The sequence below is a fragment of the Thermobia domestica genome, chromosome 7 (genome assembly GCF_964235325.1).
Source record: "Thermobia domestica chromosome 7, izTheDome1.hap1.1, whole genome shotgun sequence".
NCBI classification, from domain to species: Eukaryota; Metazoa; Arthropoda; class Insecta; order Zygentoma; family Lepismatidae; genus Thermobia; species Thermobia domestica.
The window spans coordinates 301,119,749-301,147,138 of NC_137460.1; the positions used below are offsets into that span (position 1 = coordinate 301,119,749).

A 27,390-nucleotide genomic window follows, 5' to 3' on the forward strand; every position below is an offset into this window, starting at 1 on the left:
ACGTTCAGAGTACTATAACAAAACAATATCGCACGAAATGGTAATTCTAGGACTAATAATAATATTAAATCCGGAGGTACACTATGAAAGGGCACATGACAACATATCAAAAGGCACGCTCAAAATATAATTTAATTTACTGATTTTATACGTACTGAGCATATCGAAACACGTGACAAAGTAATATCAAAGGGACACACGACAGAATATAAAACACACGTTTAAAATACAATTTTACCGGCTCTACACGTATAAAACTAGAAATTTTACTAAATGAAAATGTATCACAAGGTAATGTCACAGAGCACACAACAAAATATGGCAATCACGGATACAAAATACATCACAAATTAATATCAGAGGGACACACGACAAAATATGGAAAAACACGCTCGACTTACAATTGTTATCGGCTCTACACGTAAGAAATGGAAATCTTATCTAACCTACACGCATGTATTACAAATACGACTAAAAGGGACACATTAATATATTATGGCACTCTCAAAGAAATTTCATCATAATATTTACAGTTTGATATACATCACGGAGCAATATTAAATCAAATGACAAGGAGTACGGAACACTTAAATTCTCGGATACAAAATATTCGTGGGTGCGTTCATAGTAAAGGTTCACCTAACAAAATAACATATATCCTATTGCGATATATAAGAGGCACATATTAAATTTAGAAACACGGATACACAAAAAAAAAAAAAAAAATCTCCTAACCTAACCTACATAAATACTATGGATCACACATTTACAATTTAGACCTAACCTAACCTACAACAAATATTTCACGAAATAAAACATCATTATGACATATAATTCAGCAAGGTGTTTAACATAACCCTATCTAACCTAGACATTTAAAATTCTCAAGGTACATTGTTATCGAAAGGTGCGTATAAAGTAAAGTATTACCCTAATATTAACATACACATTTTCAAATTCACGTAGAGACACACATAAGATTTAGTAATTCAATTATACATGCTTGTATATGAGTGGACGACGATTGATAAGTTCAGAGACGCGTAACGCCCCTTTAATTTAGTTACACATACTACTTCTTAAAGATGCCATTTGTTGAACTTTTCTATACTGTTTATAAAAAATAAGAAATGATGTTACCCGGTTTGGTCAGAGTCCCTGTTTAATCCTCAGGTTCGGCTAGACTATCCAACCTGTTTAAGTGAAGAGTTGACACTAATATCCCCGGATTGTTGGCTCCACATACTACCATAGTAGGATGTCGTTCCACAAATCGATGAGATTAATCTCAACCATTTATACCTCCTGACCCATCATTTTAGATTCCTAATGATGGCGGAGGTAACACTCGATGGTCTTTGTCCGAACAAAGGTTTTACTGAATTTTGACTTCGGTCAGACTCCTCAGTATCTATTTCCTCCAAATAATATCGCAGGTTATCCTAAATCATAATTTTTAACTAGGTTGCAGGTCGAATTTGCACTTTTAGTTGCGAAATTTCTAAATTTTTAAGGAGCTAACCTAGACCATCGTTCTTATATACTGAAAACCCTAAATTCACTGCGTCATCATACACTCGTAGCCAGGCCTCGATAAACGCGGTTTTTAATATTATATCTTCGACTATAATTATCACAGTTTTACCATAAATACATATCGATACAAGAATCTAACCGTAAAAATCATGAATCTCTATATCTATTTTTAATATCTAACTTACCACAAATCCTATCTAATAATTTATAAAGAGTCGTTAATTTCTTCAGGCACTTGTTTATTTTTTACTATAGCAACGAGAGAATTATGATTACTCTTAAACCGCCATATTTGAAACTATTAGTTTCACGTATAGCGATTCGAACGCCCTCTTGCGGCAATAACCAGAACATCCGCCATGACATAAACAACAGCCAAAGCACAAGCAACACAGTGAGTAAATATTTTAAGTAAAAATTTAGTATTACTTGGTTTTATTTATATTAATTGTTCTAAAATACTGTATAGACTGTAAAGAAACAGTTACATGGGTTGAAGTGAATCGGTAAGAACTAGATTTAAAGGAAATACTCAAAATTTTAGACTAAATTTCCGGATGTGTTTACGTGCGTATCTCATATCAAGATTGAGTACATGTATTCTTTTGTGCCATCCTTTGTACTAACAATACAAAACGAATTAACATTAAATTAGTGTAAAATTACACGTAACCAAAACTGTGCACAGTAATACTATGCGGGAACCAACTTCGACTTCAACCGGTAAACATTACAATACGGACCCAATGTAACCAACCGGTAATCGGTCCGTCACAGTTAAATTTCGCGACTTTTTCTTGACTTTCATGACTGTTTCCCGATTGCGTGACTTTTCCGTGACCGATAGACACTTTGATATATCTCCGCGTACTTCTTTCCAACCATTCATAGGATATAACTGTATGCTTGTGCTAGGCTGGCGGTAATGCTTATTAAATGTTCCACTGTCCCAACTGTAAACAACAACGACTGTCGGGTTTATATACTGTGCTGTGATAACGTCTCACAGAGCCTCGTTTATCAACGGGACGATAAATTCGGAATCAATCAATCAACGCCAGAACCAATGGCGTGATCTTGAAATCCATTCCCTTGGAAGCTGGATAGTGTGGTGGGTAATGCTTTGTTTGGTTGGATTGATGCTTAGTAACATTGATCCCTTTTAGCATTGAGGCTTTATCAGACGTGGATCTACAGTTTAACGTAGAATTCGAACCACATAAGCTCCGCTGGAAATCGAAGCCGACTCATTGATCCCTTTTAGCATTGAGGCTTTATCAGACGTGGATCTACAGCTTAACGTAGAATTCGAACCACATAAGCTCCGCTGGAAATCGAAGCCGAGTCATTGATCCCTTTTAGCATTGAAGCTTTATCAGACGTGGATCTACAGCTTAACGTAGAATTCGAACCACATAAGCTCCGCTGGAAATCGAAGCCGACTCATTGATCCGTTTTAGCATTGAGGCTTTATCAGACGTGGATCTACAGCTTAACGTAGAATTCGAACCACATAAGCTCCGCTGGAAATCGAAGCCGAGTCATTGATCCCTTTTAGCATTGAGGCTTTATCAGACATGGATCTACAGCTTAACGTAGAATTCGAACCACATAAGCTCCGCTGGAAATCGAAGCCGACTCATTGATCCCTTTTAGCATTGAGGCTTTATCAGACATCGATCTACAGCTTAACGTAGAATTCGAACCACATAAGCTCCGCTGGAAATCGAAGCCGAGTCATTGATCCCTTTTAGCATTGAGGCTTTATCAGACATGGATCTACAGCTTAACGTAGAATTCGAACCACATAAGCTCCGCTGGAAATCGAAGCCGAGTCATTGATCCCTTTTAGCATTGAGGCTTTATCAGACATCGATCTACAGCTTAACGTAGAATTCGAACCACATAAGCTCCGCTGGAAATCGAAGCCGAGTCATTGATCCCTTTTAGCATTGAGGCTTTATCAGACATCGATCTACAGCTTAACGTAGAATTCGAACCACATAAGCTCCGCTGGAAATCGAAGCCGAGTCATTGATCCCTTTTAGCACTGAGGCTTTATCAGACATGGATCTACAGCTTAACGTAGAATTCGAACCACATAAGCTCCGCTGGAAATCGAAGCCGAGTCATTGATCCCTTTTAGCATTGAGGCTTTATCAGACATCGATCTACAGCTTAACGTAGAATTCGAACCACATAAGCTCCGCTGGAAATCGAAGCCGAGTCATTGATCCCTTTTAGCATTGAGGCTTTATCAGGCATCGATCTACAGCTTAACGTAGAATTCGAACCACATAAGCTCCGCTGGAAATCGAAGCCGAGTCATTGATCCCTTTTAGCATTAAGGCTTTATCAGACGTGGATCTACAGCTTAACGTAGAATTCGAACCACATAAGCTCCGCTGGAAATCGAAGCCGAGTCATTGATCCCTTTTAGCATTGAGGCTTTATCAGACATCGATCTACAGCTTAACGTAGAATTCGAACCACATAAGCTCCGCTGGAAATCGAAGCCGAGTCATTCATCCATTTTAGCATTGAGGCTTTATCAGACGTGGATCTACAGCTTAACGTAGAATTCAAACCACATAAGCTTCGCTGGAAATCGAAGCCGACTCATTGATCCCTTTTAGCATTGAGGCTTTATCAGACGTGGATCTACAGCTTAACGTAGAATTCGAACCACATAAGCTCCGCTGGAAATCGAAGCCGACTCATTGATCCCTTTTAGCATTGAGGCTTTATCAGACGTGGATCTACAGCTTAACGTAGAATTCGAACCACATAAGCTCCGCTGGAAATCGAAGCCGAGTCATTGATCCCTTTTAGCATTGAGGCTTTATCAGACGTGGATCTACAGCTTAACGCAGAATTCGAACCACATAAGCTCCGCTGGAAATCGAAGGTGAGTCATTGATCCCTTTTAGCATTGAGGCTTTATCAGACATGGATCTACAGCTTAACGTAGAATTCGAACCACATAAGCTCCGCTGGAAATCGAAGCCGACTCATTGATCCCTTTTAGCATTGAGGCTTTATCAGACGTGGATCTACAGCTTAACGTAGAATTCGAACCACATAAGCTCCGCTGGAAATCGAAGCCGACTCATTGATCCATTTTAGCATTGAGGCTTTATCAGACGTGGATCTACAGCTTAACGTAGAATTCGAACCACATAAGCTCCGCTGGAAATCGAAGCCGACTCATTGATCCCTTTTAGCATTGAGGCTTTATCAGACGTGGATCTACAGCTTAACGTAGAATTCGAACCACATAAGCTACGCTGGAAATCGAAGCCGAGTCATTGATCCCTTTTAGCATTGAGGCTTTATCAGACATCGATCTGCAGCTTAACGTAGAATTCGAACCACATAAGCTCCGCTGGAAATCGAAGCCGAGTCATTGATCCCTTTTAGCATTGAGGCTTTATCAGACATGGATCTACAGCTTAACGTAGAATTCGAACCACATAAGCTCCGCTGGAAATCGAAGCCGAGTCATTGATCCCTTTTAGCATTGAGGCTTTATCAGACGTGGATCTACAGCTTAACGTAGAATTCGAACCACATAAGCTCCGCTGGAAGTCGAAGCCGAGTCATTGATCCCTTTTAGCATTGAGGCTTTATCAGACATCGATCTACAGCTTAACGTAGAATTCGAACCACATAAGCTCCGCTGGAAATCGAAGCCGAGTCATTGATCCCTTTTAGCATTGAGGCTTTATCAGACGTGGATCTACAGCTTAACGTAGAATTCGAAACACATAAGCTCCGCTGGAAATCGAAGTCGACTCATTGATCCCTTTTAGCATTGAGGCTTTATCAGACATGGATCTACAGCTTAACGTAGAATTCGAACCACATAAGCTCCGCTGGAAATCGAAGCCGAGTCATTGATCCCTTTTAGCATTGAGACTTTATCAGACATGGATCTACAGCTTAACGTAGAATTCGAACCACATAAGCTCCGCTGGAAATCGAAGCCGACTCATTGATCCCTTTTAGCATTGAGGCTTTATCAGACGTGGATCTACAGCTTAACATAGAATTCGAACCACATAAGCTCCGCTGGAAATCGAAGCCGACTCATTGATCCCTTTTAGCATTGAGGCTTTATCAGACGTGGATCTACAGCTTAACGTAGAATTCGAACCACATAAGCTCCGCTGGAAATCGAAGCCAACTCATTGATCCCTTTTAGCATTGAGGCTTTATCAGACGTGGATCTACAGCTTAACGTAGAATTCGAACCACATAAGCTCCGCTGGAAATCGAAGCCGAGTCATTGATCCCTTTTAGCATTGAGGCTTTATCAGACGTGGATCTACAGCTTAACGTAGAATTCGAACCACATAAGCTCCGCTGGAAATCGAAGCCGACTCATTGATCCATTTTAGCATTGAGGCTTTATCAGACGTGGATCTACAGCTTAACGTAGAATTCGAACCACATAAGCTCCGCTGGAAATCGAAGCCGACTCATTGATCCCTTTTAGCATTGAGGCTTTATCAAACGTGGATCTACAGCTTAACGTAGAATTCGAACCACATAAGCTCCGCTGGAAATCGAAGCCGAGTCATTGATCCCTTTTAGCATTGAGGCTTTATCAGACATCGATCTACAGCTTAACGTAGAATTCGAACCACATAAGCTCCGCTGGAAATCGAAGCCGACTCATTGATCCCTTTTAGCATTGAGGCTTTATCAGACGTGGATCTACAGCTTAACGTAGAATTCGAACCACATAAGCTCCGCTGGAAATCGAAGCCGACTCATTGATCCCTTTTAGCATTGAGGCTTTATCAGACGTGGATCTACAGCTTAACGTAGAATTCGAACCACATAAGCTCCGCTGGAAATCGAAGCCGACTCATTGATCCCTTTTAGCATTGAGGCTTTATCAGACATGGATCTACAGCTTAACGTAGAATTCGAACCACATAAGCTCCGCTGGAAATCGAAGCCGACTCATTGATCCCTTTTAGCATTGAGGCTTTATCAGACATCGATCTACAGCTTAACGTAGAATTCGAACCACATAAGCTCCGCTGGAAATCGAAGCCGAGTCATTGATCCCTTTTAGCATTGAGGCTTTATCAGACGTGGATCTACAGCTTAACGTAGAATTCGAACCACATAAGCTCCGCTGGAAATCGAAGCCAACTCATTGATCCCTTTTAGCATTGAGGCTTTATCAGACGTGGATCTACAGCTTAACGTAGAATTCGAACCACATAAGCTCCGCTGGAAATCGAAGCCGACTCATTGATCTTTTTAGCATTGAGGCTTTATCAGACGTGGATCTACAGCTTAACGTAGAATTCGAACCACATAAGCTCCGCTGGAAATCGAAGCCGACTCATTGATCCCTTTTAGCATTGAGGCTTTATCAGACATCGATGTACAGCTTAACGTAGAATTCGAACCACATAAGCTCCGCTGGAAATCGAAGCCGAGTCTATGGTAACATTATAGCCACGAGGGAACTCTGGTAGATAACAGGCTTATATGTCAAGGTTTTTCTTATATAATGGTCCTACAGCGGATTCAAGTCTCAGTGGATGTTACTACTCGGGTATTCACCAAGAGAAATAGCGATATATATATATATGTAGGGTGTTTCAAAACAACACCAACGTTTGGGAGGTGATTCCTGACACCAAGATAAGACAAGAAGTACAGACAAACCTGGGTGCACAAATCCTTCCTTTCGGAGTTGTAGCCTGCCGAAAACATGAAAAATGAATTTTAAAGGTCCATAGGTCCAACACTATGGGACCTACCGTAGTTGGGTCAAGACTTCACTTACGAACTAGTATGTGCTCCATCCAAATATCCATGTTTCAGAATCCTGCGATACTTCCGCAACAATTTTTATAGAGTAGTTGGTGAATACTTCCAATTATATGCCCGCAGCCAAAATCCCTTTATAAAAATTATTGGTTGAGTACCTTAGGATTATGAAACATGAATTTTTGGATAGCAAACAAATTAGTTCCTAAGTGAAGTCGTGACCCGACTACGGTAGGTCCAATAGTTTTGGAGCTATGGACCTTTAAACTTCATTTTTTCATGTTTTCGGCAGTCTATAACTCGGAAAGGAAGCATTTGTGCACCAAGGTTGCTCTATACTTTTTGTCTTATCTTGGTGTCGGGAATCAACTTCCAAACATTGTCGGTGTTGTTTTGAAACACTCTGTATAAACAACTGTTATATATTTGCAGTCAATGCTTTACTAAGCATCCCTAACCGAAGTTCCAAATTCTTTATACACAATGTGTCTGAAAGTTTAACTCCACCTCCTTGGAAATGTTACCTGAATGACAAAGAATCATAATCACCTGGTATGGTCAAATATTGATCGAAATCTGTGATTCCTTCCTCTTTCAAAATAACGTCATCGATGCAGAAGTTTCCAGTGAAAGTGGCGCTGTCACGGAGGAGAATGGCGTACGCAGCATCCGCCATGATTTCAGGCTTCCGACACTGCCTCATCGCTGTTTCGGCACCTGCTAACATCTCCATCGCAGCCGTCAGAATCCCTGTTCAACACAGAAAGAAAGAAAATGCAATTACTTGCTAACTCATTATTCAGACAGATCACACATTCTCAACTGGATTTCAGTGAGCCTATGTTACGGGAGCAGTGATAATTCTAAAATATTTTATTCTTTCATCTTGATGAAAGTCAGTGAAATATTCAACACAAAATGCAAAGGTTAGTTTGGTAATACTGATTTCAATTCGTACGTTCGCTATCACAATCATATATGTGTTACATACCCGCCAGGAAGGACGAAGAAAAAAAAAAATCTGTTATCAAGTGTTTAAAACATTTTTAAGATAGTAGATGGCTAAAGGCTACATTTAAAGAAAACATGGCAATAAACTGCGATAAACTGGCAGTAAACGAAAACCATAATGGAAATGAATTAAACCTGATCTCGCATGCGAACACTCAACCTTTAAATAAATAACTAATAAAGTAACTTTTAACAACTAAATAAAAACTAAACGACAAGATAAACTTTGAAATAAAAAGGTGGGTGGAAGCAGCGGGGATCATCAATTCAACTTTCAACAGCCGAACATACAAGCTAACAAGGATCGAACTATTTCTGGAGAATGGAACTGGAGGTGGTTGTGTATTTTTTTTCTTTCTGCCTTATTTTTGAGCTATGGATAGGGTAGTAAAAATTGGTATCCCGTGAGGGGACAATATATTCTATTTGTTACCACTATACTATTTATTAATTTTGTATAAAAACGAAAGCTGCAACCATCAATAAATCATATTTTGTTTAGTTTGAATTTATTATTCAATAGCCAACTTCTTTTAATAATCAAAGTCAACAGTCTAAAACACTATATATCAAAAAGAAATCAATCAATGTTTAAAGATCGAGAGATATGATTCATACTAAAAGCCTCTAAATCTCATGCATCTTTAAAGGAGTTCAAAATTTACCTTCTCCCCTCCTTCACACTTGAAAACTAGATTCAGAAGAAGTACTTAAATTCCTCTGATCAATGTTCGATTTTATACTAAAAGCTTGAAAAATTCTTCAACAAACTAGATTACCTTCAGTTCTAAGTCCTACAAACAGAAGGTGGTTGCAGGGAAATCAGTACGGCGAATGGAGAGGATATGCATGGTGTCCACAGAAAATTCCATCTCAATTTCCCTGACTTTCCCTGACTGCATTTCCAATTTTTCCCTGACTTTTTCTGGCCTCCACCCTCCCCATAGCCAGCCAACTCTCACCTTATTTACTGTCGTATTATTACATTTTATTACACATTATGCACACAAGATTACAAAGATACAGAAAGATTTTTTTAACGTACATTTACAAGTTTACAAAATGTATTATATTAGCACATGTTGACATAAAACTGAAAAATATCATGGTTTAAAATAAAAAATAATAATGATAATAATAATAATAAAGCGTCTTCTGTACAATATGGAGAATGTGTTCACATGAAAATTTCTCACTTATGATTGCACAACTATCCATAAAAGTGGGGAATAAAAGAGTTTATATTTTTAATAAGTGTTCCATATTACAAACTGCCTTTCTTCTTTTCCAGCTCATCGATTCTTGCTTGAAGAGCACTTTCTTCTGATTTCAAGTTATTCTGCAACTTTTGTCTTTTGTCATTTAAATCTTTTAGCTCTTGATTAATCCTTCTCTTTTCTACAACTTTCTTTTCTTCTTCGCGCTGTACACTTTTCTGTTTGTCCAGATAATCTTGGTACCTTCGTCTGGAACATTTTACAGACTGTAGTAAGCTCCTGGTGATGGATATATTACCTACACCCCCAGCACTGCTGATAGCATCATGCACAAGTCTTTGAGACACCAGAGAGTGTTCTACAAGATTTTCTACAAGTAGTGATTTGTTGATGGAGAAACCACTTTCAACCGGTGAATTGCCATGTGACATTATCAAGCAAATTTTCACTACATTCAAAAGGCTAGCAAACTTGACATCATCCTTTAGCATCTTGTAGTAAAACTCATCTAATCCTACAGAATCGTCGTGTCTTGCAGTAAACTCGCAAAAGTATGATTTCAAGGAACCTTGTGCTTCAACACACAATACACTGAACTGTTTCTTTGCCTGTTCAGCCACATCTGACGAAATCCTGTTTGCACTGTGAAGGTCTTCAAGAACAATCTGCGCTCTCTTTTTTGCTAGAGATGGCTGCTCCAAAATAATACTTGGGGCAAAACAAGTGACACCACGCACAAACCTCTACTTCAGCGGGCTTCTTTCACGCAACTTCTGAACTAAACCTATGATTAATTTGCGAAACTCAAGTTTGAATTCTGCTTTTTCCTTGTCTGTACATACGGTTTCTCTTAATACTTTCCTCGTAGCAAAACCAATGTCAATCATTGCTGAAGGAAGAAGGTTCTCATTTGAAAGTTCCAAAGACATCAGTTTTTGAGCAGAGTCAGCTTGCTGCAATATTTCTGGTTTCACACATCGAGCCAATAAACTATGCATTAAGTCCAAAAGTGCTGTGTGCAAGAAAGGCATTAGTGGCTTTGGAGACTGAAATCTTCGAAGAAAAGTTTCACATTCTGCTGAAACAACTCTATAACCAGCCAACTTACTCTTCAACAGAGGGTCTTTCATCTGTTCCTTTAAAGAAGATTGTTGCCGACAATTAGGTAGTGTAGAATCTTGTATGAATTTCTTCACATTGTGATAAATTTTCACAGCCCTTTCCAAGCAATCCACATTCTCAAGCCATCTGATAGAACAGAACTTTTTTGGGAAATCGGTGGATCCTGTAATGGTAGTATATTCCGCCCGGCGAGCTGGGCTGTTATTAAAAATGTAATACATATCCCTAAGAGTCTCGTCTAAATGCCACTGTGATGCCTTTAGCCCATTTTTCATGCTACCATGCAAAACATGTAGTCCACAAACACCAGTGTCTATCAAACTTTTTCCATCGGGATTTCGTTGGCACATTTCACTCTTTAGTTTTTCCCTGAAGAGGAGATTTACGTTTGGTCCATCCATGGAAACCTGCAGTAAATTGTCTAATGAAAGACCTATTCCCTCTCTGAATCTCTCCAAAAGATCATCGGCTCTTGCCCGTCCCAAAAATACACTATTTAGATATGATGTAGAAACTTTTTGTTGATTTACATTCCAGAATCTTACGACTAGGTCCATCTGGCCTCTCTGAACTACTTTATTCAGAGATTCGTCGAAATATATGACATAATCTGAAGCCTGTTTAACTCTATCCATAACACAATCTTTAAAATATGGAGCCAAGCCATGATTTACTAGATAAGAGGCTTTTGTCTTCCCAAGGGTAAATTTGGAAGCAATAGAGCTGTCAGGAAACATCAACTGGAAAGGTTGGCTAATGTTCTGGCAAGCATTCAAGGATATTTTCTTTGCAACCAACTCCAAAGTCCATATTATTTCTGCCTTCATAACTTCTTCGGTCTGTATGTATGAATGTAAACCACGCTTTTTATTTTTGCTATTGATTTCACCACTTCTTTCACTTGATTCTGGCTGATCATCTTTATGCTTACACACAGTTTGATCGGATTCCTGGCTACAGTCACTTGTACCTGATGACTGACCTGTTGAACTGGAAGGCACAAACACACTGACAGCAGGTTGCATGAGTTTAGCTTTCAAGTTCTTAAGATGTTAAGGTCCTTTAGCATGAGAGGACACTGCTCTTCGTCCCATGTTACTAAGCTTGAATGATTTTGAACATACTTTGCAAAACGCACATCCACTATTTCCATGTACACGTCCAATCCAACATGAAAATTCCGGGTACAACTTTTCATCAAGCCATTGATCATTGAAAGAAGTTAACTTATTAGCCATTATGATGACTCATAAGGTCAGATTATTGAGTTGACATCCCACTTAAACCTGCAAAAAGAGAAAGTGATATTAATTTCTGAAGCAATGCAAAGAAAGGCATCTAAAATATTTTTGGAAGTGAAATTAGAAATTACGTACAATGATATACTTACCAGACAAAAGGTACTGATAGTAAACTGTTACCACAATTTGATTACCATCACTAATATATGTACGAGCTTTCAAGAACTAACTCACTGTTCACATCATCGTCCGTGCTGCCCTCACCCATCCTATTCTCCCATCTAAGCCTGATGATGAGAACAGTGAGTTAGTTCTCGAAAGCTCGTACATATATTAGTGATGGTAATCAAATTGGGGTAACAGTTTACTATCAGCACCTGTTATCTCGTAAGTATATCAATGTTAGTAACTACAAAGCGGTCCAACTTTTGCGGTTTAGAAATTATGTAGATAGGTAGATACAATAGAATATTATGCTCTGAAGCACAGAAAAAAATATAAATGTATTGTAAGAAAAGGTCACCCTTCACCTCCAAGGGCAACCGGAAACAAGATTTAGATTAATACAAAATAAGAGTATCTTTTTACTTTTTAAACTTAGTAGACCTGCTGTATCCTTAAAAAAATAATAATAAAATAAATATGGACTGATCACTTAGCCACTGATCGCAAAATCGAGTTTTTGTTGGCATTGTAAACTAATGATCTATACAAGAAAAATTTAAATACAATTAAATTAGCAAATATGTATAGCTCATAAAGGCATATGCATATTCTAGTCCCTCAGAAAAAATCCTAAGACACAATTAGCATATTGCTAATATGTAGCAATTTAAATCATCATTGGGACTGCACTTGAAAAATAAAGGAAATAAAGGACATATATATTTGTCCTATAATAATTGTCACAAATTTCCAAAATATAGGAAAACAGGACAAGTGGGAGCCCTGTTTATATAAAAAACACTGTGTTCAAAGGAATAGTTAACTGATAAGGACTTTGGACTGACAGCTAGGCCAAGTTTGTTTACGGGAAGCAAGCGCTCACGGAATAAGCAAGCCCATTATGCTTGCATCATTGACTCACAATCACATGTTCACGGATGTAGTTTATGGTGCAAGTCTTTTGAATCATCCTGTTGCTTTTCATCATTGGGTACAGGGCATGCGAAACAATCTATTAAGTATCTAGACAAGCCCTCAGTTTTGGTATGTTTCATTATTGGGCTCAGGTCGTGCGAAACATTTCAACTGATATTAACAACTGAAATTTTTTCGCTTAGCCTACCAAAGAGCCTGAAATATTGACTTGGTATTCCTATAGTACAGGTGTTAGAAAAAGATGAAAATAAAGTATGTATGAAACCAAGAAGAGATTCAAAATACTCTACTGTCAAGTAAAAAGCAAACAAACAAAACAAAACAAACAAAAAAAAAAACGGAAGAAAAAAATGAGCCGCTAGGAAGGCGGGAAAGTACCTTCTGATAAGCATCAGAAGGTGAATACAAAAATACTTGTACATTTCCATCAACATATGGTGTTCGTCCCTCCAGGAATCAACTGCAAAACATACAAGAAATCTTTCTAATTGTAATGTTTGTAATTGATCGTACAATTTCTTGTGCATTTTCCCTGACTTGGCAAGCTTTTCTTGTGATTTCCCTGACTAAAATCAATTTCCCTGACTATCCCTGATTTTCCCTGACTTTCCAGAATGTGGACACCATGATATGGTGCTTTGGTTTCAACCGACTCAAGTAACCCAAGAGCTATCAATGAATTAGTGTTACTGTGATGATGGATTTCATGAAACCAATGAAAATGGAGACTTCATGAAACCTGCCTTTCGTCGCCATCTGATCAATTCTTTGAAAGTACTGTGATAAATTGTGCATCAAAGTGCAGTCACAATCCTTCACATTTCAACAAAGGAATACATTTCACCAGGTATGCACTCCGAAGCCGTCAGATCTTTCATAGAAACAGGATCGATTAAAATTATAGCGACTGAACATCGGAATGCCCAATGCCAAAGGTTGTAAGTGTGAACAGAGTTGCCATATAGCAAAGTAATGTTACCAATCCAACAAATACTATGATACGGTTACTGTGATCCGTTAGAAGCGCACTTAAACAAGGAGATTTATGTGTCAAATCCTGCTATACTGGACTCTAAACTGTTGGAGAATAACGAAACTAAATCTTTAGTTTTACGTTCTACGTTGCACTTTACGCTACAGGAGAAAAACTGAAGAGAATGGACATGGATGAACATGATGTACCTGCACATTGTCTGGGACCCTGTAAACTGTTGAAGATATTGAGATACAAACCAATGAACTCTGAATCTACAATCCCTCGTACCGGAAATAACTGCTCTACTCGCGAGGCACCGTTTTTCCTGTAAACTATTGGAGATACCGGAAGTAAATGCTCTATTCCTGAGCAAAGCAATAAATCCTGCACATAGGGTCACTTGTACCGGAAGTAAGTGCTCTACTCGTGAGCTATCGTTCTTCCTATAAAGTGTTAAAGATATTCAAGCCTTGGATTCTGTGCGTTACTTCGTGTTACTCTGGCTCTGCAATTGACGAAGCTATTATCCCCTCATAGAAGTAAAGAATATCATTAGGATTATGCAGGTGGGCCTTAGAATATCGTACTGTTAGTAGGTCCATTATTCCACACTATAAGCAAATATTTGAATTCTGTTTTTCGCAATAAATACTTACAGAGATTATCTCGGCCGAGTCCGTTAATGGACTCAATCTGTTACCATTTTAACGGATAATGGTGTCTTTAGCGGTAGTTATCCTTACCCCATATATGTAAGTCCGCACGACAACTCTTGAACGAAAGCAAATTTCTTATTTCTATTTTTGAAATAGATAGCTAGAGCGATTCTCGGTTGAGTTCATAAATGAAATCAATCCGAATAAACATCTTTAAAATTATATTATATATTATTTTATCGTATATAATACATTATCGTCTATCATCTATTATACCGTCTATATCGGTATTCTGCCATTATTGAGAGGTCACTTGTCGCAGCTGAGACGCTTCCATGCTTCACAACTTTCGCTAACCTCTTCGTCGTCAGATACGATTTTTCTGTTTTAATATCGTCCATTAATTGTGGTCTGCTTCGCCCTCTCCCTCTATTTCCGGCCACCATATCCCCTAGCACATCCTTCATCATACAGTTCCTTCTTAGCTAATATCCCAATCACTTTCTCTTCCTCTTCTTGATAATATTTAAAATTGTTCTTTTCTTCTCTGCTATTTGTAACACTTTCTTATTCGTTTTCCGCTCGACCCAGCTAATTCCCTCCATTCCTCTCCACACCCACATTTCGAAAGCTTCCAATCGATTTTCATCCCTTTTGCGTAAGTCCATGTTTCTGATCCATACAGTACAATACTCCACACGAAACATTTTATGAGTCTTTTTCTCAACTCTCTATTCAAGGTCCCACAAAGCAGAGTTTTCTTCCTCCTAAAGGCTTTTTTCGCCATTCCTATTCTTGCTTTTATTTCACGTTCACACTCTATGTCATCACTAATAGTACTACCCAGGTATCGAAAATTAGATATTTGTTCTATTTTTCCCCTAATTCTGTAATTGACACCGGCCGCTTCCTTCCAATCACCATGGCTTTTGTATTTCTCTCATTTATTTTCACCCCATATTCCTTAAGTTTTCTAACATTTTATTGATTTTCTCTTCAGATTCCACAACAAGCGTCATATGATCTACAAACCGTCTACACTTAATCATTCTACCTCCTACTTAAATGCCGTCTTCAATTTGTAGGCTCTTTCTCACTATCGAAAGCGAATTTTAAAATTCTGTTTTCTGCAATACATAGTCAAGCTACTATTTGGGCCGAGTTTGCTAATGTGTAAACATATTTACGGATAAAGGTGACTATCAATTTCCCATACGCGTGATCTTCTTTACTGTCTTCAGCCGAGTTTATGTGATACTTTTTTTCACATACTCTTGTTTCTATCTTACAGGGTGGTTCACAATTATGTCCGTATACCATGTTTGATGATTGACAATAGTATCTGTGATTCTGGACAAACTTCGATATGGCAACACTGTGTAGCCTGTCATAAACTCATTTATTCATTATTTTGGCTGTATGCAGCGCAAGCAGTTTAACTCTCTTTTTAATTTAAAGGGCTAGCATATACTAGCAGACGACGTTCTCTGTGTATGTATGTGTGTGTTCCCACTCATCGGATACATGTGGGCGGAGTGACCTTGATCAACACTTCTTCAGCCAATCACAGCTCTGTCTGCTCTTACGTCATTTAACGCGTGAAACTCACGCGAACAGCGAGAGCTAAAGAGACTTGGCGATAGGCGACGCCATTCGGCGCGAAAGGACTCATTACTCAACATCATGATTTTCTAGCTGCGACATATACTTCAACAGTTATATAATTATCCATTGATATCAGAGTATTAGAAATCCATCAATATGTAATCATCATAATAATATCCCATACTATAATATTGGGACTTGTAAGTATTTCAATCATTAAAATTTATGAATCAATTGACGAGTATTTTCTGCGATTGTGCATGTCATCCCCTCACGCCTCGTGGTGATTCGTTTAAGTGCATGGTGCAAAATTTACTTTTTTTACTCATTATTTGTGTAATTTGTTAATTTTCGAGAACATAATGCTAAATTTTTTTTTGTGTCTCTAAAAGTTGTACATAGAATTTTTGCTTATGTGTAGTTGATGTTGAAAGGAGCTTTCTTCGGATAACTTGTTTCATCGTCAACACTCGAGCAAACGTCCTATTTACGACTATATAATATAATGTTTGCTCTATCTGGATCACCATCCTATGGAGTAAACGTTATAAAATGGTGCCGGGATAAATGTGTCGAAGCAGAAACCTTTCTTTTTGTATAAATGTTCGGTTTTGTGTGTCTACGAACATAGGCCTAGGTATTCTTGATGTTCAAAACTTGCTGCGTAATTTTGCCGCCATCTCAGAGCTAATAAGTGCATGAAATTCGTGTCATTGTATCCTTGTCCAGTGCATTCATCCTTGCATATTGAAGCCTAAATCCTGTCTAAATTAGAATATTTTTATTATTTGCATTCTTAGATTTTTGCAGAAATTAGTCAATTATTTGTGTTAGCGAGTTTGTTATATTTGCAACACCATGGCTGAGGGTGATCTTAGAACAGTTCTCCTCGCCATGCAGAGGGAACTGAGTGCATCAATTAACGAAATTAAAGAAAATCAGAATAAGTTGAATGAGAGCCAAAATGAATTGAGTGATAATCAAAAACGTGTGAGTGAAAGTGTTGAGGCAATAAATGTAAACCAACAGAAAATGAAAGATGATTTGTCAGGTGAAATTAATAATGTGAATGTTACCATGCAGAGTGAAATTAAAAATTTGAATGCGTGTATTAGTGCAGTGCGGCAAGAACTGATAGAACGAATTGAGGCAGTGGAATTAAAGTGTTTTAATACGAGTGAAGACATACGTAGAAGTGTACGTGAATTAGCCGATGCAGTGTATGATATACGGGGCACAGTTGAAGGAAATACGCGCCAAGTAAACGACCAACAACGTCAATTAAGTGAATGTTGCAATAAAGTGGATGATTATGAGAAAAGGTTGCGTTTGGTCGAAAGTCTCGACAAGTACCGTGAAAGTAGAATTCAGAAGTGCGAGACCAAACAAAGTGAATACGGTATAGCAGTGCAAGAGTGTATTCAAGTGTGCCACGAGCAGAGTAAATTTAACCAGCAGTGTTTTGAAACATGTCTTCGCGCCAGTGAGTTAAGTGAACAAACCAAGCAAGAAGTGGAACGATTATCAGAGCGTGTGCAGCGTATAGAATTAGCAAATGAGCACCATGATACTGGAAGTAATATGTCACAAAGAAATACAGGTTCCGTGCACAGTGTGAAGCGTGAGAGAAAATCGAGCAGTGAGTCTCAAACGGCGTCCGATACAGAGGTGGAAAGTGACGTAATAAGGAGAACCGTGCCGAAAATCAAAACCGAAAGAGAAAGTCCGCGTATTAAGCGTGCAAGAAATAGTGAAGTGAATGCAAGGCGTTGTTCATTGCGATTAGCAGACATTAAGCAACTCTCTACATTTTCAGGTGATATGATGAAAGAAAGTGCAAGTGCATTTTTAGAAAATTTCGGTAGAGAAATGTCGTTCGCAGGAGTGCCTCAGAGTGAATATTTGACGATCATGCCATTGATTCTGAAAGACAGTGCACTTAAGTGGTACGATTTACACGGTAAGAAGTGTCAAACTTTTCAAGAATTTGTGATAGAGTTTCAGAATGCATTTGAGAGTCCTTTAGTGAAAGCCACACGTCTGCGTAACTTGCGTTCTATTCCGTTTGATCCAAAACGTTATAGCAGTGTTGTTGATTTTGTAACAGAGCGCTTTAGTCAAATTCAAGCTCTGGAAGAGTATGAAAATCCAACCATTACGTTGTCACACATCATCACTCTCCTGCCTAAGCGGTACCAATTAGCTATGATGGGCTCTATGCCTGATAACATAAATCAGTTCCTTGCGAGTGTGCAGTCCATCGAAGGATTGTCAGGAATTACTAATATGTACGACAATCAGCGTAATAAACAAAAACAGCAAGGTGGTACCGGTGTCAGCGTGAATAATGTGAAGGTGGAACACGGTAGTGAAGTGAGTAGTGATGATAGTGCACGTCCGAATTTCAAACAGGGATGGAAAAGGAAATTTCATAGACGTGGACGGCGAGGTAATTTTAACAGAAATAATAATAATTCGAACGGTGGTAATCAGTCGCAAGGTAATGGCCGACAAAACACGAGTGCAAATGAAAATCGAAATGAAACGCAAGGTGCAAGGGCAAACGAAAATCAAAGTGGTGCGTCGACTTCTCAAGGTAGTCCGAATCAAAATAATAATTGGTTTCCAACATTTAATAGAGGTCCTGGTGTAAATAACGGTAACAATCAGCAACGTCAATTTCCATACCAACAAAGTGGATTTTACCCTCAAAGTTCTGTGCCTTTAAACTAGTAGCGCCCTCCCACTTGGTAGCTGAAAAGGGGAGGGATTTCAGTAGTGTAAACAGGGTTACTTTTCCACATATGTGCAACGAGGAAGATTTACAAGCAGAAGATGATATAAGCAATGATAATGAAGAAGAAGTGATCAAATGTGAATTAGGTCATAATACGATGAGAGTAAAAATTTTGTTAAACGATCAACCCAAAATCTGTCTGTTAGATAGTGGATCAGAACTATGCCTATTACGGTACAATATTTTTCGAGAAGTAACAAAGTGTGTAGCAAACGTGCATTTGCAAAAAGGAGAGCATATCGTTTTGTGCGATTTTCTTGGAAGAAAGAAAAAGAACGTGAAGGGAAAGGTTATTCTACCGGTGCGAATTGAAAATGTGGAAGTGCCAGTTGAATTTCTTGTGTTACCAGAACTGCACGAAGACGTAATACTCGGTGCAAACTTTCTAGAGAAATTAAACAGTGTCATCGATTTTAAGCGAAGTAACTTGCGTGTTGAATTTCAGGGAATTAGTGGTGAAGTGCCTTTAATACAGAGAAATAGTGAAAATGTCATTGTAGCTAATGTAAGTGAAATTAAGTGCAAGGTAGCCCCTATTGTTGTGTTGTCCGAGATAAGGGACCTTAATGATTTTTATGCGAGAACGGTGAATGTGTTCCGCAGTGGGTGCGCCGAGCCTTTAGAGAAAATTGAAGCTAGTGACTTAGTGGAGGACTTCCCACCGGATCTATATTTCACAGTAGATGAAATAAGGGATGCAGTTACACGCGCTACGCTGTTTAGTGAAAACGAGAAAGAAGAATTATTTCAGTTGTTAATGAAACATAGGAAAGTGTTCGCCCGTTTTCCTGGCCTGTGTAATAAATTTCAGTACCGATTAGAAGTGGATACAAACGAACCCATTGTTGCTCGTCCTTATGATATTCCGCACAAATATAAGGAAGGAGTGCGTGAAGAGATCCGAAAATTGTTAAAGTGGGGTGTAATTAGACCTAGTTCATCATGTCATCTATTACCGTTGCACGTAGTATTGAAAAAGAGTGGAGCGTTAAGAATAGTTACGGATTGTAGAGCATTGAATGTGCATATTAAGAATCCAGCTCTGCGTGTAGAAAAGTTGTCCGACCTCTTTGCTAAATTTACTGGAAAACGTGTGCTAGGTACTCTTGATTTTACTAGTTCGTATCAACAATGTGGAATTACAGAAGATTCTATGCCATACTTAGCCTTCTTGTTTGAAGGAACGTTATATGAGTACACACGTATGGTGTTCGGTGTGAAAAATGGATCGTCTGTACTGCAATTGTGCTTGAATAAAGTGTTCCCTTTACCGCTACAAGAGAAATTAATCAGGTATATGGACGATGTAGCTCTTGGTTGTACAAGCGTACCAGAATTCTTACAGCAGTTAGATGAAGTGCTTAGTTTGTTAAGTGATGCGAACATGACGCTAAATTTGTCGAAGTGCATTTTTGGTGTAAGTGAAATTAACTATTTAGGCTATTACGTATCTGCAGAAGGTATACGAAAGGATCCGAAATCAGCTGAAGCAATCGAGAAGTTACCAGTGCCCAAAAATTTAAAAATGTTACGCTCATTTCTTGGTGCTGTGCAGTGGCATTCGCGAACAATCAAAGGTCATGCTGTTATCGCTAAACCCCTTTACGAACTTTTAGGGAAGGAAAAGAAATGGAAGTGGGAAGAAGAACACCAAAAGGCATTTGAATCATTAAAGGCTGAATTAGTGAAAGATGTGAAATTACACCATCCACAGTTCGATAAGCCGTTTTATCTCGAAAGTGATGCAAGCAAACTCGGGTTGGCTTGTGTGTGTTATCAAATTATTGACGGTGAGAAGTGTGTATTAGAATATGCAAGCCGTACTCTTAATAAACACGAACAGAACTATGCCATAATTGAGCTTGAGTGTCTTGCATTTGTGTGGTGTATTCGTAAGTGGCATGTTTGGCTCAAAGGAGCGAAAATATACATACGAACAGATCATAAAAGCTTAGTGCAGTTAAAACGTATGCGTAATTGGAATGCAAGACTGATGAGGTGGTCTCTTGAACTTCAATCTTACGATTATGAAATAGAATTCATCAAAGGCAAGACTAACACACTAAGTGATTGTTTATCTCGTATGTTACCAACTCAGGAAGATTTAATGGTGAATGTGAATCCTATACAGGCTGTTCAATCAGAAGTGTTCGATTTAGATCCGTCTACAATTGCAAAATTACAATGGGAATGTGACGAGTACCGTCCTATTATTAGTTACTTACAAGGTAATATAAGTGAAAGTGAAAGCAGTGCAAATAAGAATTCTTTTCGTAGTAGTGCTCGAAATTGGAAACAAAATTACACTTTGGAAAATGGTATTTTGATGGTGAGAGATTTTCACTTCCCAGACAGATTAAAATTGTGTGTACCTCCATGTTTGGTGAAAAATATTTTGATTGGCTACCATGATCATTACGGTCACTTTGGATTTATGAAAGTGTTTAGTATCATCTCCCGTATGTTTTATTGGAAAACAATGCGTAGTGACATTAAATCGTACATTCTTGATTGTGAGGTCTGCATGAGGACGAAGGTAGACCATCACCCAGCGAAATGTTTAATGCAATCAGTGCCAGCGAAAAACATACGTTATTTGGTCTCAGCAGATTTAGTTGGTCCTCTACCTCGAGGTAAACATGGTGAAACTTACCTGTTAACAGTGTGTGATGTATACTCACGTTATTTAGTAGCATATCCACTTCGTCGTGCAACAAGTGCAAGTGTCGCAAAATGTCTTACTGAGTCATACATGCTTCATCTTGGTATTTTTATGAACATCTTAGTAGATAATGGACCACAGTTTATTGGCAAGGAATTCGTACAAGCTATGGAAGCATATAACATCAAAATACATTATACTACGCCTTATCACGCACAAGGAAATGTTATCGAAAGATTCCATGCTGATTTAGAGAGAATTTTGCGTGTGTTGTGCCGCGATTCTCATTCCTCATGGCCAGAATATATTGTGCAAGCTTGTTTGTTGTTGAACTATACTATTAGTGCTAGTTTGGGAATAGCGCCCGCAGAGTTGCATCTTAACATCAAGCCAAAAGAATTTACATTGTCACATTTTGGAATTGTGAAAAACAACGAAACAGTCGATGAGCAAGAAGGTATAGATTGGAATGGAAAATTAATAATGGCTGATTTACGGCGAAAGAAAATCAGTCAGCAACGAAACGAAAAGTTGAACGTTCATCAGAGAGCTCGAAGAACTTTGTGTGAAGGTGACTTAGTTTTCTTACGTCAGTATAATATTAGTAGCTTGGTAGACAAACGTATAGCCAAACTGTGTGAAGTGTACCGTGGACCTTACTTACTGTGGAAACAAGTTGGTGAAAATGTGTTTGAAGTATTAGATCCGCAGAGTGGCAAATATATCGGATTTCAGAATGTTTCTAGAATGAAGCTGTGGAGACCAACACCAGCTACTAGGAAAAAGTGGCTAGAAATTCTGAAGAAGCATGTGGATGAAGAGCAGTTTAGTGACATTTTAGAGAGAGCCGAAAAGGAAGCCAACGGAGATTACATGAACGAAGAAGAAGAGGAAAGTAAAGATCAATTGTGTAACATCAATAATGAAGATCAAGAAGTGAGAGTACGTTCTAGTTTTGTCGACGAAAATATTTTGTGGTATGTACGACATGGTTATTTAGATGAGCGAAAGTTGTTGAGTTTATTAGAGAAGTATTACCATTAGAACTTCGAAGAAGTCAATTTGAAGTTAGAGATATGTCAGGAGATATTAGAGTAATATACACGTTTATTAGAGTATTCCTTTTGTTGTTATTGGAACAACATTAAAGTTTTACCTTAAAACCTACGACCACATTTCGCCATGAATTTCATGTGCATCGTTTTCTTTTTGTCTTCTATAAAATTCTATGGGGTTTCCTTAGTATAACTTGTTTGTAACCACATCTCTGTGTGTCTTCGTGGTCGTACTTGTAGTGGGTAGGTTTATATGGTTTTTGTGGGTTGGCTCTTCTTCATTTAGTCGTCAGACCATCCCTAAGATGGATACAGGTTGGCATCTGTAGACATCTGACTTTGCCTCAATATAATTCTCCATCATTCGAGTTTATATTGGTTTATTTCTCTCTTCATTATAGTAATCATGTAACAGTCATCATTAAGGTTATATCTATAGGCTTATCATATTATCTATATATATATTTTTATTCAGCATCATGTCCTATATAGGTATATTTTAATATTAATTTATCGTGTACCATGTACTTATTTGATGAAGTTGCATGAAGGCGTTGAGGATTGGGGCGTGCTTGTCGTAGTTTATGCTCGTGAAGTGATTTGAAAAAAAAAAAAAAAAAAAAAAAAAAAAAAAATATGAATGAATGAAAGAAGAAATACTTACATTTCTTTTGTTAACCCATCCCAAGTCAACTTCCTTTTAACCATAATTATGTTATTTTAACCTTATTATAGTAATTACATGTAACACGTAGAAACATACACTTGATATCCATACACGAAGAATACAACACAAGGAAGAACACACGTAGGTCCAAACAATAAGAAGAACACACATTCTATTCACTTCCACTTAATACGAATGCAGCAGAAATAAATGCAGCATATTTTAAGTAAAAAAAAAAAAAAAAAAAAAGGGAAGAAAGATGCAATTATACGTTAAATAAGTTTATACGCAATAAGTTACAGTATTCCATGCATCTTCATATTGGCGCCGAATTTTGAAAAAATAGTCCTGTATAGGGGACTATAGCATGCAGAGACCTTCTAGAACTTCCACCGATGGACCTAGCCCTATCCAATGGGAAGAGGATAGGAGCAGAAGATTTAATCGCCGAGTGTTCATTCATGGGAAGAGAATGAACGAAGAGGCTGGCTTATGGACTGGACATTGTTCTGGAGCATGGTGTAGATTGTGAATAGTGGACAACATGGACAGTGTGACATGTGCAGATAGTAAAAGTATAAACAGTGTGCTATAACTAAACTGTGAAGTGTTGTTATTCGAACTAAAAATATATATATATATATATATCTATACTCATTCTTTCTTTTTGTTTTGTTCAATTAATTGCAAAAGTGAAAGTGTTTTAAAGGTTGAAATTAATTCATTGTTTGAAGTGTTTTCTCATTTTATTCATATTATTTGTAATATTTTATGGTATGTGTTAAATATCCAATTTCTTTAAGTATTGAGTGAACTTACATTTGGACTAATAAGACTATAATAAATATTTTTATGCATTTATTGATATATTACATATTAGTGGACTGAATAAACATTTTATTTTAGTGAGTGCAGTGTTAACCAAGCGTTAATGTGAACTATGGCCCAAGTGAAGAGTGCTTCAACAACTTACAGTGTGTCCTCGTCATACGCAGACACAAACTATAAGTGTTGCCAGGGTTCTTAGGATAAACGTATCTCACCAGAACTTTACCTATCAGCTGTTCGGGTGCCATTTGTCATAAACTCATTTATGACATTATTTTGGCTGTATGCAGCGCAAGCAGTTTAACTCTCTTTTTAATTTAACCCTTGTATGCATATGCAGGGCCTCTCAGGCCCTGTAGGGTTTCCTTTTCAAAGTTATTGCAAATCTAGTCAATCAAAAAGCCTTGCACATTGTGTATTCTTTTAACATCCTTTTACGCATTCATGAGTAGCTTTAGAATATTTTTTGCATTATCTGGAAAAAGTAATTTTTGGTTTAATTTAGTAACCCCTTAAATGCATATGCAGGGCCTGGGAGGCCCTAATGAAATAATAATGGTATGCAAATTATTTGAAATCCATTGTAAATAAAATTGGTCCTAAACGAATATTTTACTTAGTTTCATTACTTCTTTTTATTATTATTGTACTTATTTGCAATTAGTCCTATTTATAATTGCTTATTTTATGCCCAGTAGTTAGCGCTGCAATACATATGCAAGGTTTTATCAATCGTTTCTATATAAGATTGTTTATATAGTCTATCAGCCATTTATTAGAGCGTTTTGGTAACTTATTTCCTTTGTTCGAACAATTACAGCAACAGAGTTGATACAATAAAGTTCTTATATATATATATATATATATATATATATATATCTTCCACTGTTTTATATTGTGACTAGGTGCAATTTGCAATGCCCAGTTACATTGATGTGCAATTTGTGTTTTTTCAAAATGACATCTACGGCTAGTGGAAGGTGAACTACGAAGAGAGTGTGTGAGGATGATTTTGTCCGTTTTGTAAATGAGTGTCTTGATGATAGTGTACAGTCGAACAGTAATAGTGAGGAAACTGAGGATGAAGAATCCAATAATACAGTTCATCAAGGAAGTGTAAGGGTAAGTGTAAGTGATGAACATTTCGATCCGTCATCACGCTCTGAAAGCACCAGTGGGAATTAAGCTATTAGTGATTCCGATACACATTTTAGTCCAAACGACACAATTTGTAAAAAGAAAACACCTTCATCACGGACTCCAGCACATAATATAATGAAGTTTTCCCCAGGTGTTTCAAAGAGAGTGAAACGAATAAGTCCAAAAGATGCGTTTGACTGTTTCATTTGAAAGGAAATGTTGAATGGAATTTTATACTATAGAAAACGAGGGAAGAAGGGTTGCAACATTGAAACGAAAAGAGTGGAAAAATGATAGTCTGGACTAAATGAATGCTTTTCATGGCATTTTGCTACTAGTAGGAGTAGAAAAAAAGCTGGGATGTGCCAATCATTGAACTGTTCATCTCTATGAAGTCAAACCAATGTTCAAAGCATTATGTCTGTCGACAGGTTTGAAGACATAAAGAAAGCCTTACGATTGATCATAAACGTACAAGCAAAATCCATTTTGAAAATGATATACTGGCACCTATTCGTTTTGTGCAAGAAATATTTCTGTGAAACTGTACAAAAGTGATTGTTCCGTGTGAAGAACTTACTGTAGATCAACAGCTAGTGCCACTTCGAGGTAGGTGTGAGTTCATTGACACGTATATTCACACGCCTCGAAAATCTTGAAGGTACGTAATAAAAATATTTTGGTTGTGCGATGCTCAATCATCATATGCCGTTGATGGTTTTGTATACACAGAAAGAAAACCAAAAGAAATCAGTTGAAGAGGAATCTGGGAAGAATGTAGTAAAATACCTCTGCAAAACCGTTTCTGGAACTTCACGAAATATTTCTATGGATAATGTCTTTGATAGTGCTGATCTGACAGAGTATATGCTACAACAATGACTTACGGTTATGGAAACACTAAGGCAAAACAAACGCGACATTCCAGTTGAAATGAGAGCCTCATCTCTTTGATGAGTAGGTTCATCAATGTTTGCATTGAAGCAAAATTTCACTATGGTCAGCTAAGTGCCAAAGAAAAAGAAGACAGAGATTTTGATAACCACCATGCATCATGATAAGACAGTTGATGAAAATAGCCTCAAAAGAAAGCCAGTGATTATAAGCTATTACAACAAAACTAAATGTGGAGTTGATGTTTTTGGTAAGACGTTAGAGACTATACATGCAAAAGACAAACTAGAAGGTGACCCTTTGCTCTCTGGTCAAATATGATGGATGTGGCAGATAAATAGTCCCATTGTTTTCAGGATGCAGAATCAAAATTTCTATGAAAACAAGAAAGACAATCGTCCATTATTCTTGCAGGAACTGGCAGAAAATTTAATGAGAAACCAGGTGATTCTAAGATCACAAATACCCAACTTGCCACTAATAACAATTAGTGTTTTGAAGATATCCGGAACTGAAAAAGAATAAGCAGGTGAAACAATAAGATAATATGAATTTTGTCCATACAGTATTAATAGAAAGAGACCGTTGGTATGCTACTAGTGTGGCAAAAGGATTTGCAAAGAACACATAAAATAATTTGCAATTCATGCATTTTGTAGATACATTTTTTCTCAAAAGTGCTAAACAATGATGTCATTTGCATACAAGAATGTCAGAAATTATATAAATATTGTTCTTTTGATGATTATAAACCATTTCACACAGGTGTGTTTAGAATTTTAAAATAAACTAGAACATTATGAAGTGTATGAGTAAACTGACAAAAGTATATTTGAGGAAAATATATTGTTACAGTGTTTTTTTTTTTTTTTTTTTTTGTATTTTCTAATAATTGTAATAAATATAAAATAATTGTAAACGTTGTTTTAAAACTTGTATATTTATGAAAATGCCCATTGTTAGTCTATTGTGTAATAAATTAAGCTAAAATAGGGCTGCCAGTAGTAATTTGCATCAAATTCCAAATAGAACCCTTTAAATAACATACAGGGCCTCGGAGGCCCTGCATATGCATTAGCGTATATT

The 27,390-nt window shown here is 37.6% G+C and overlaps 1 protein-coding gene across 1 annotated transcript in view; it reads right to left on the reverse strand.

Moving 5' to 3' along the window:
- Hsdl2 (Hydroxysteroid dehydrogenase like 2) overlaps nucleotides 1-27,390 on the reverse strand; it is a 53,022-nt gene that overhangs the window by 11,994 nt on the left and 13,638 nt on the right. The window contains exon 5 of the mRNA XM_081766818.1: nucleotides 7,882-8,082. Within this exon, the coding sequence (XP_081622944.1) occupies nucleotides 7,882-8,082 (201 nt within the window). The remainder of the gene's footprint in view (nucleotides 1-7,881; nucleotides 8,083-27,390) is intronic.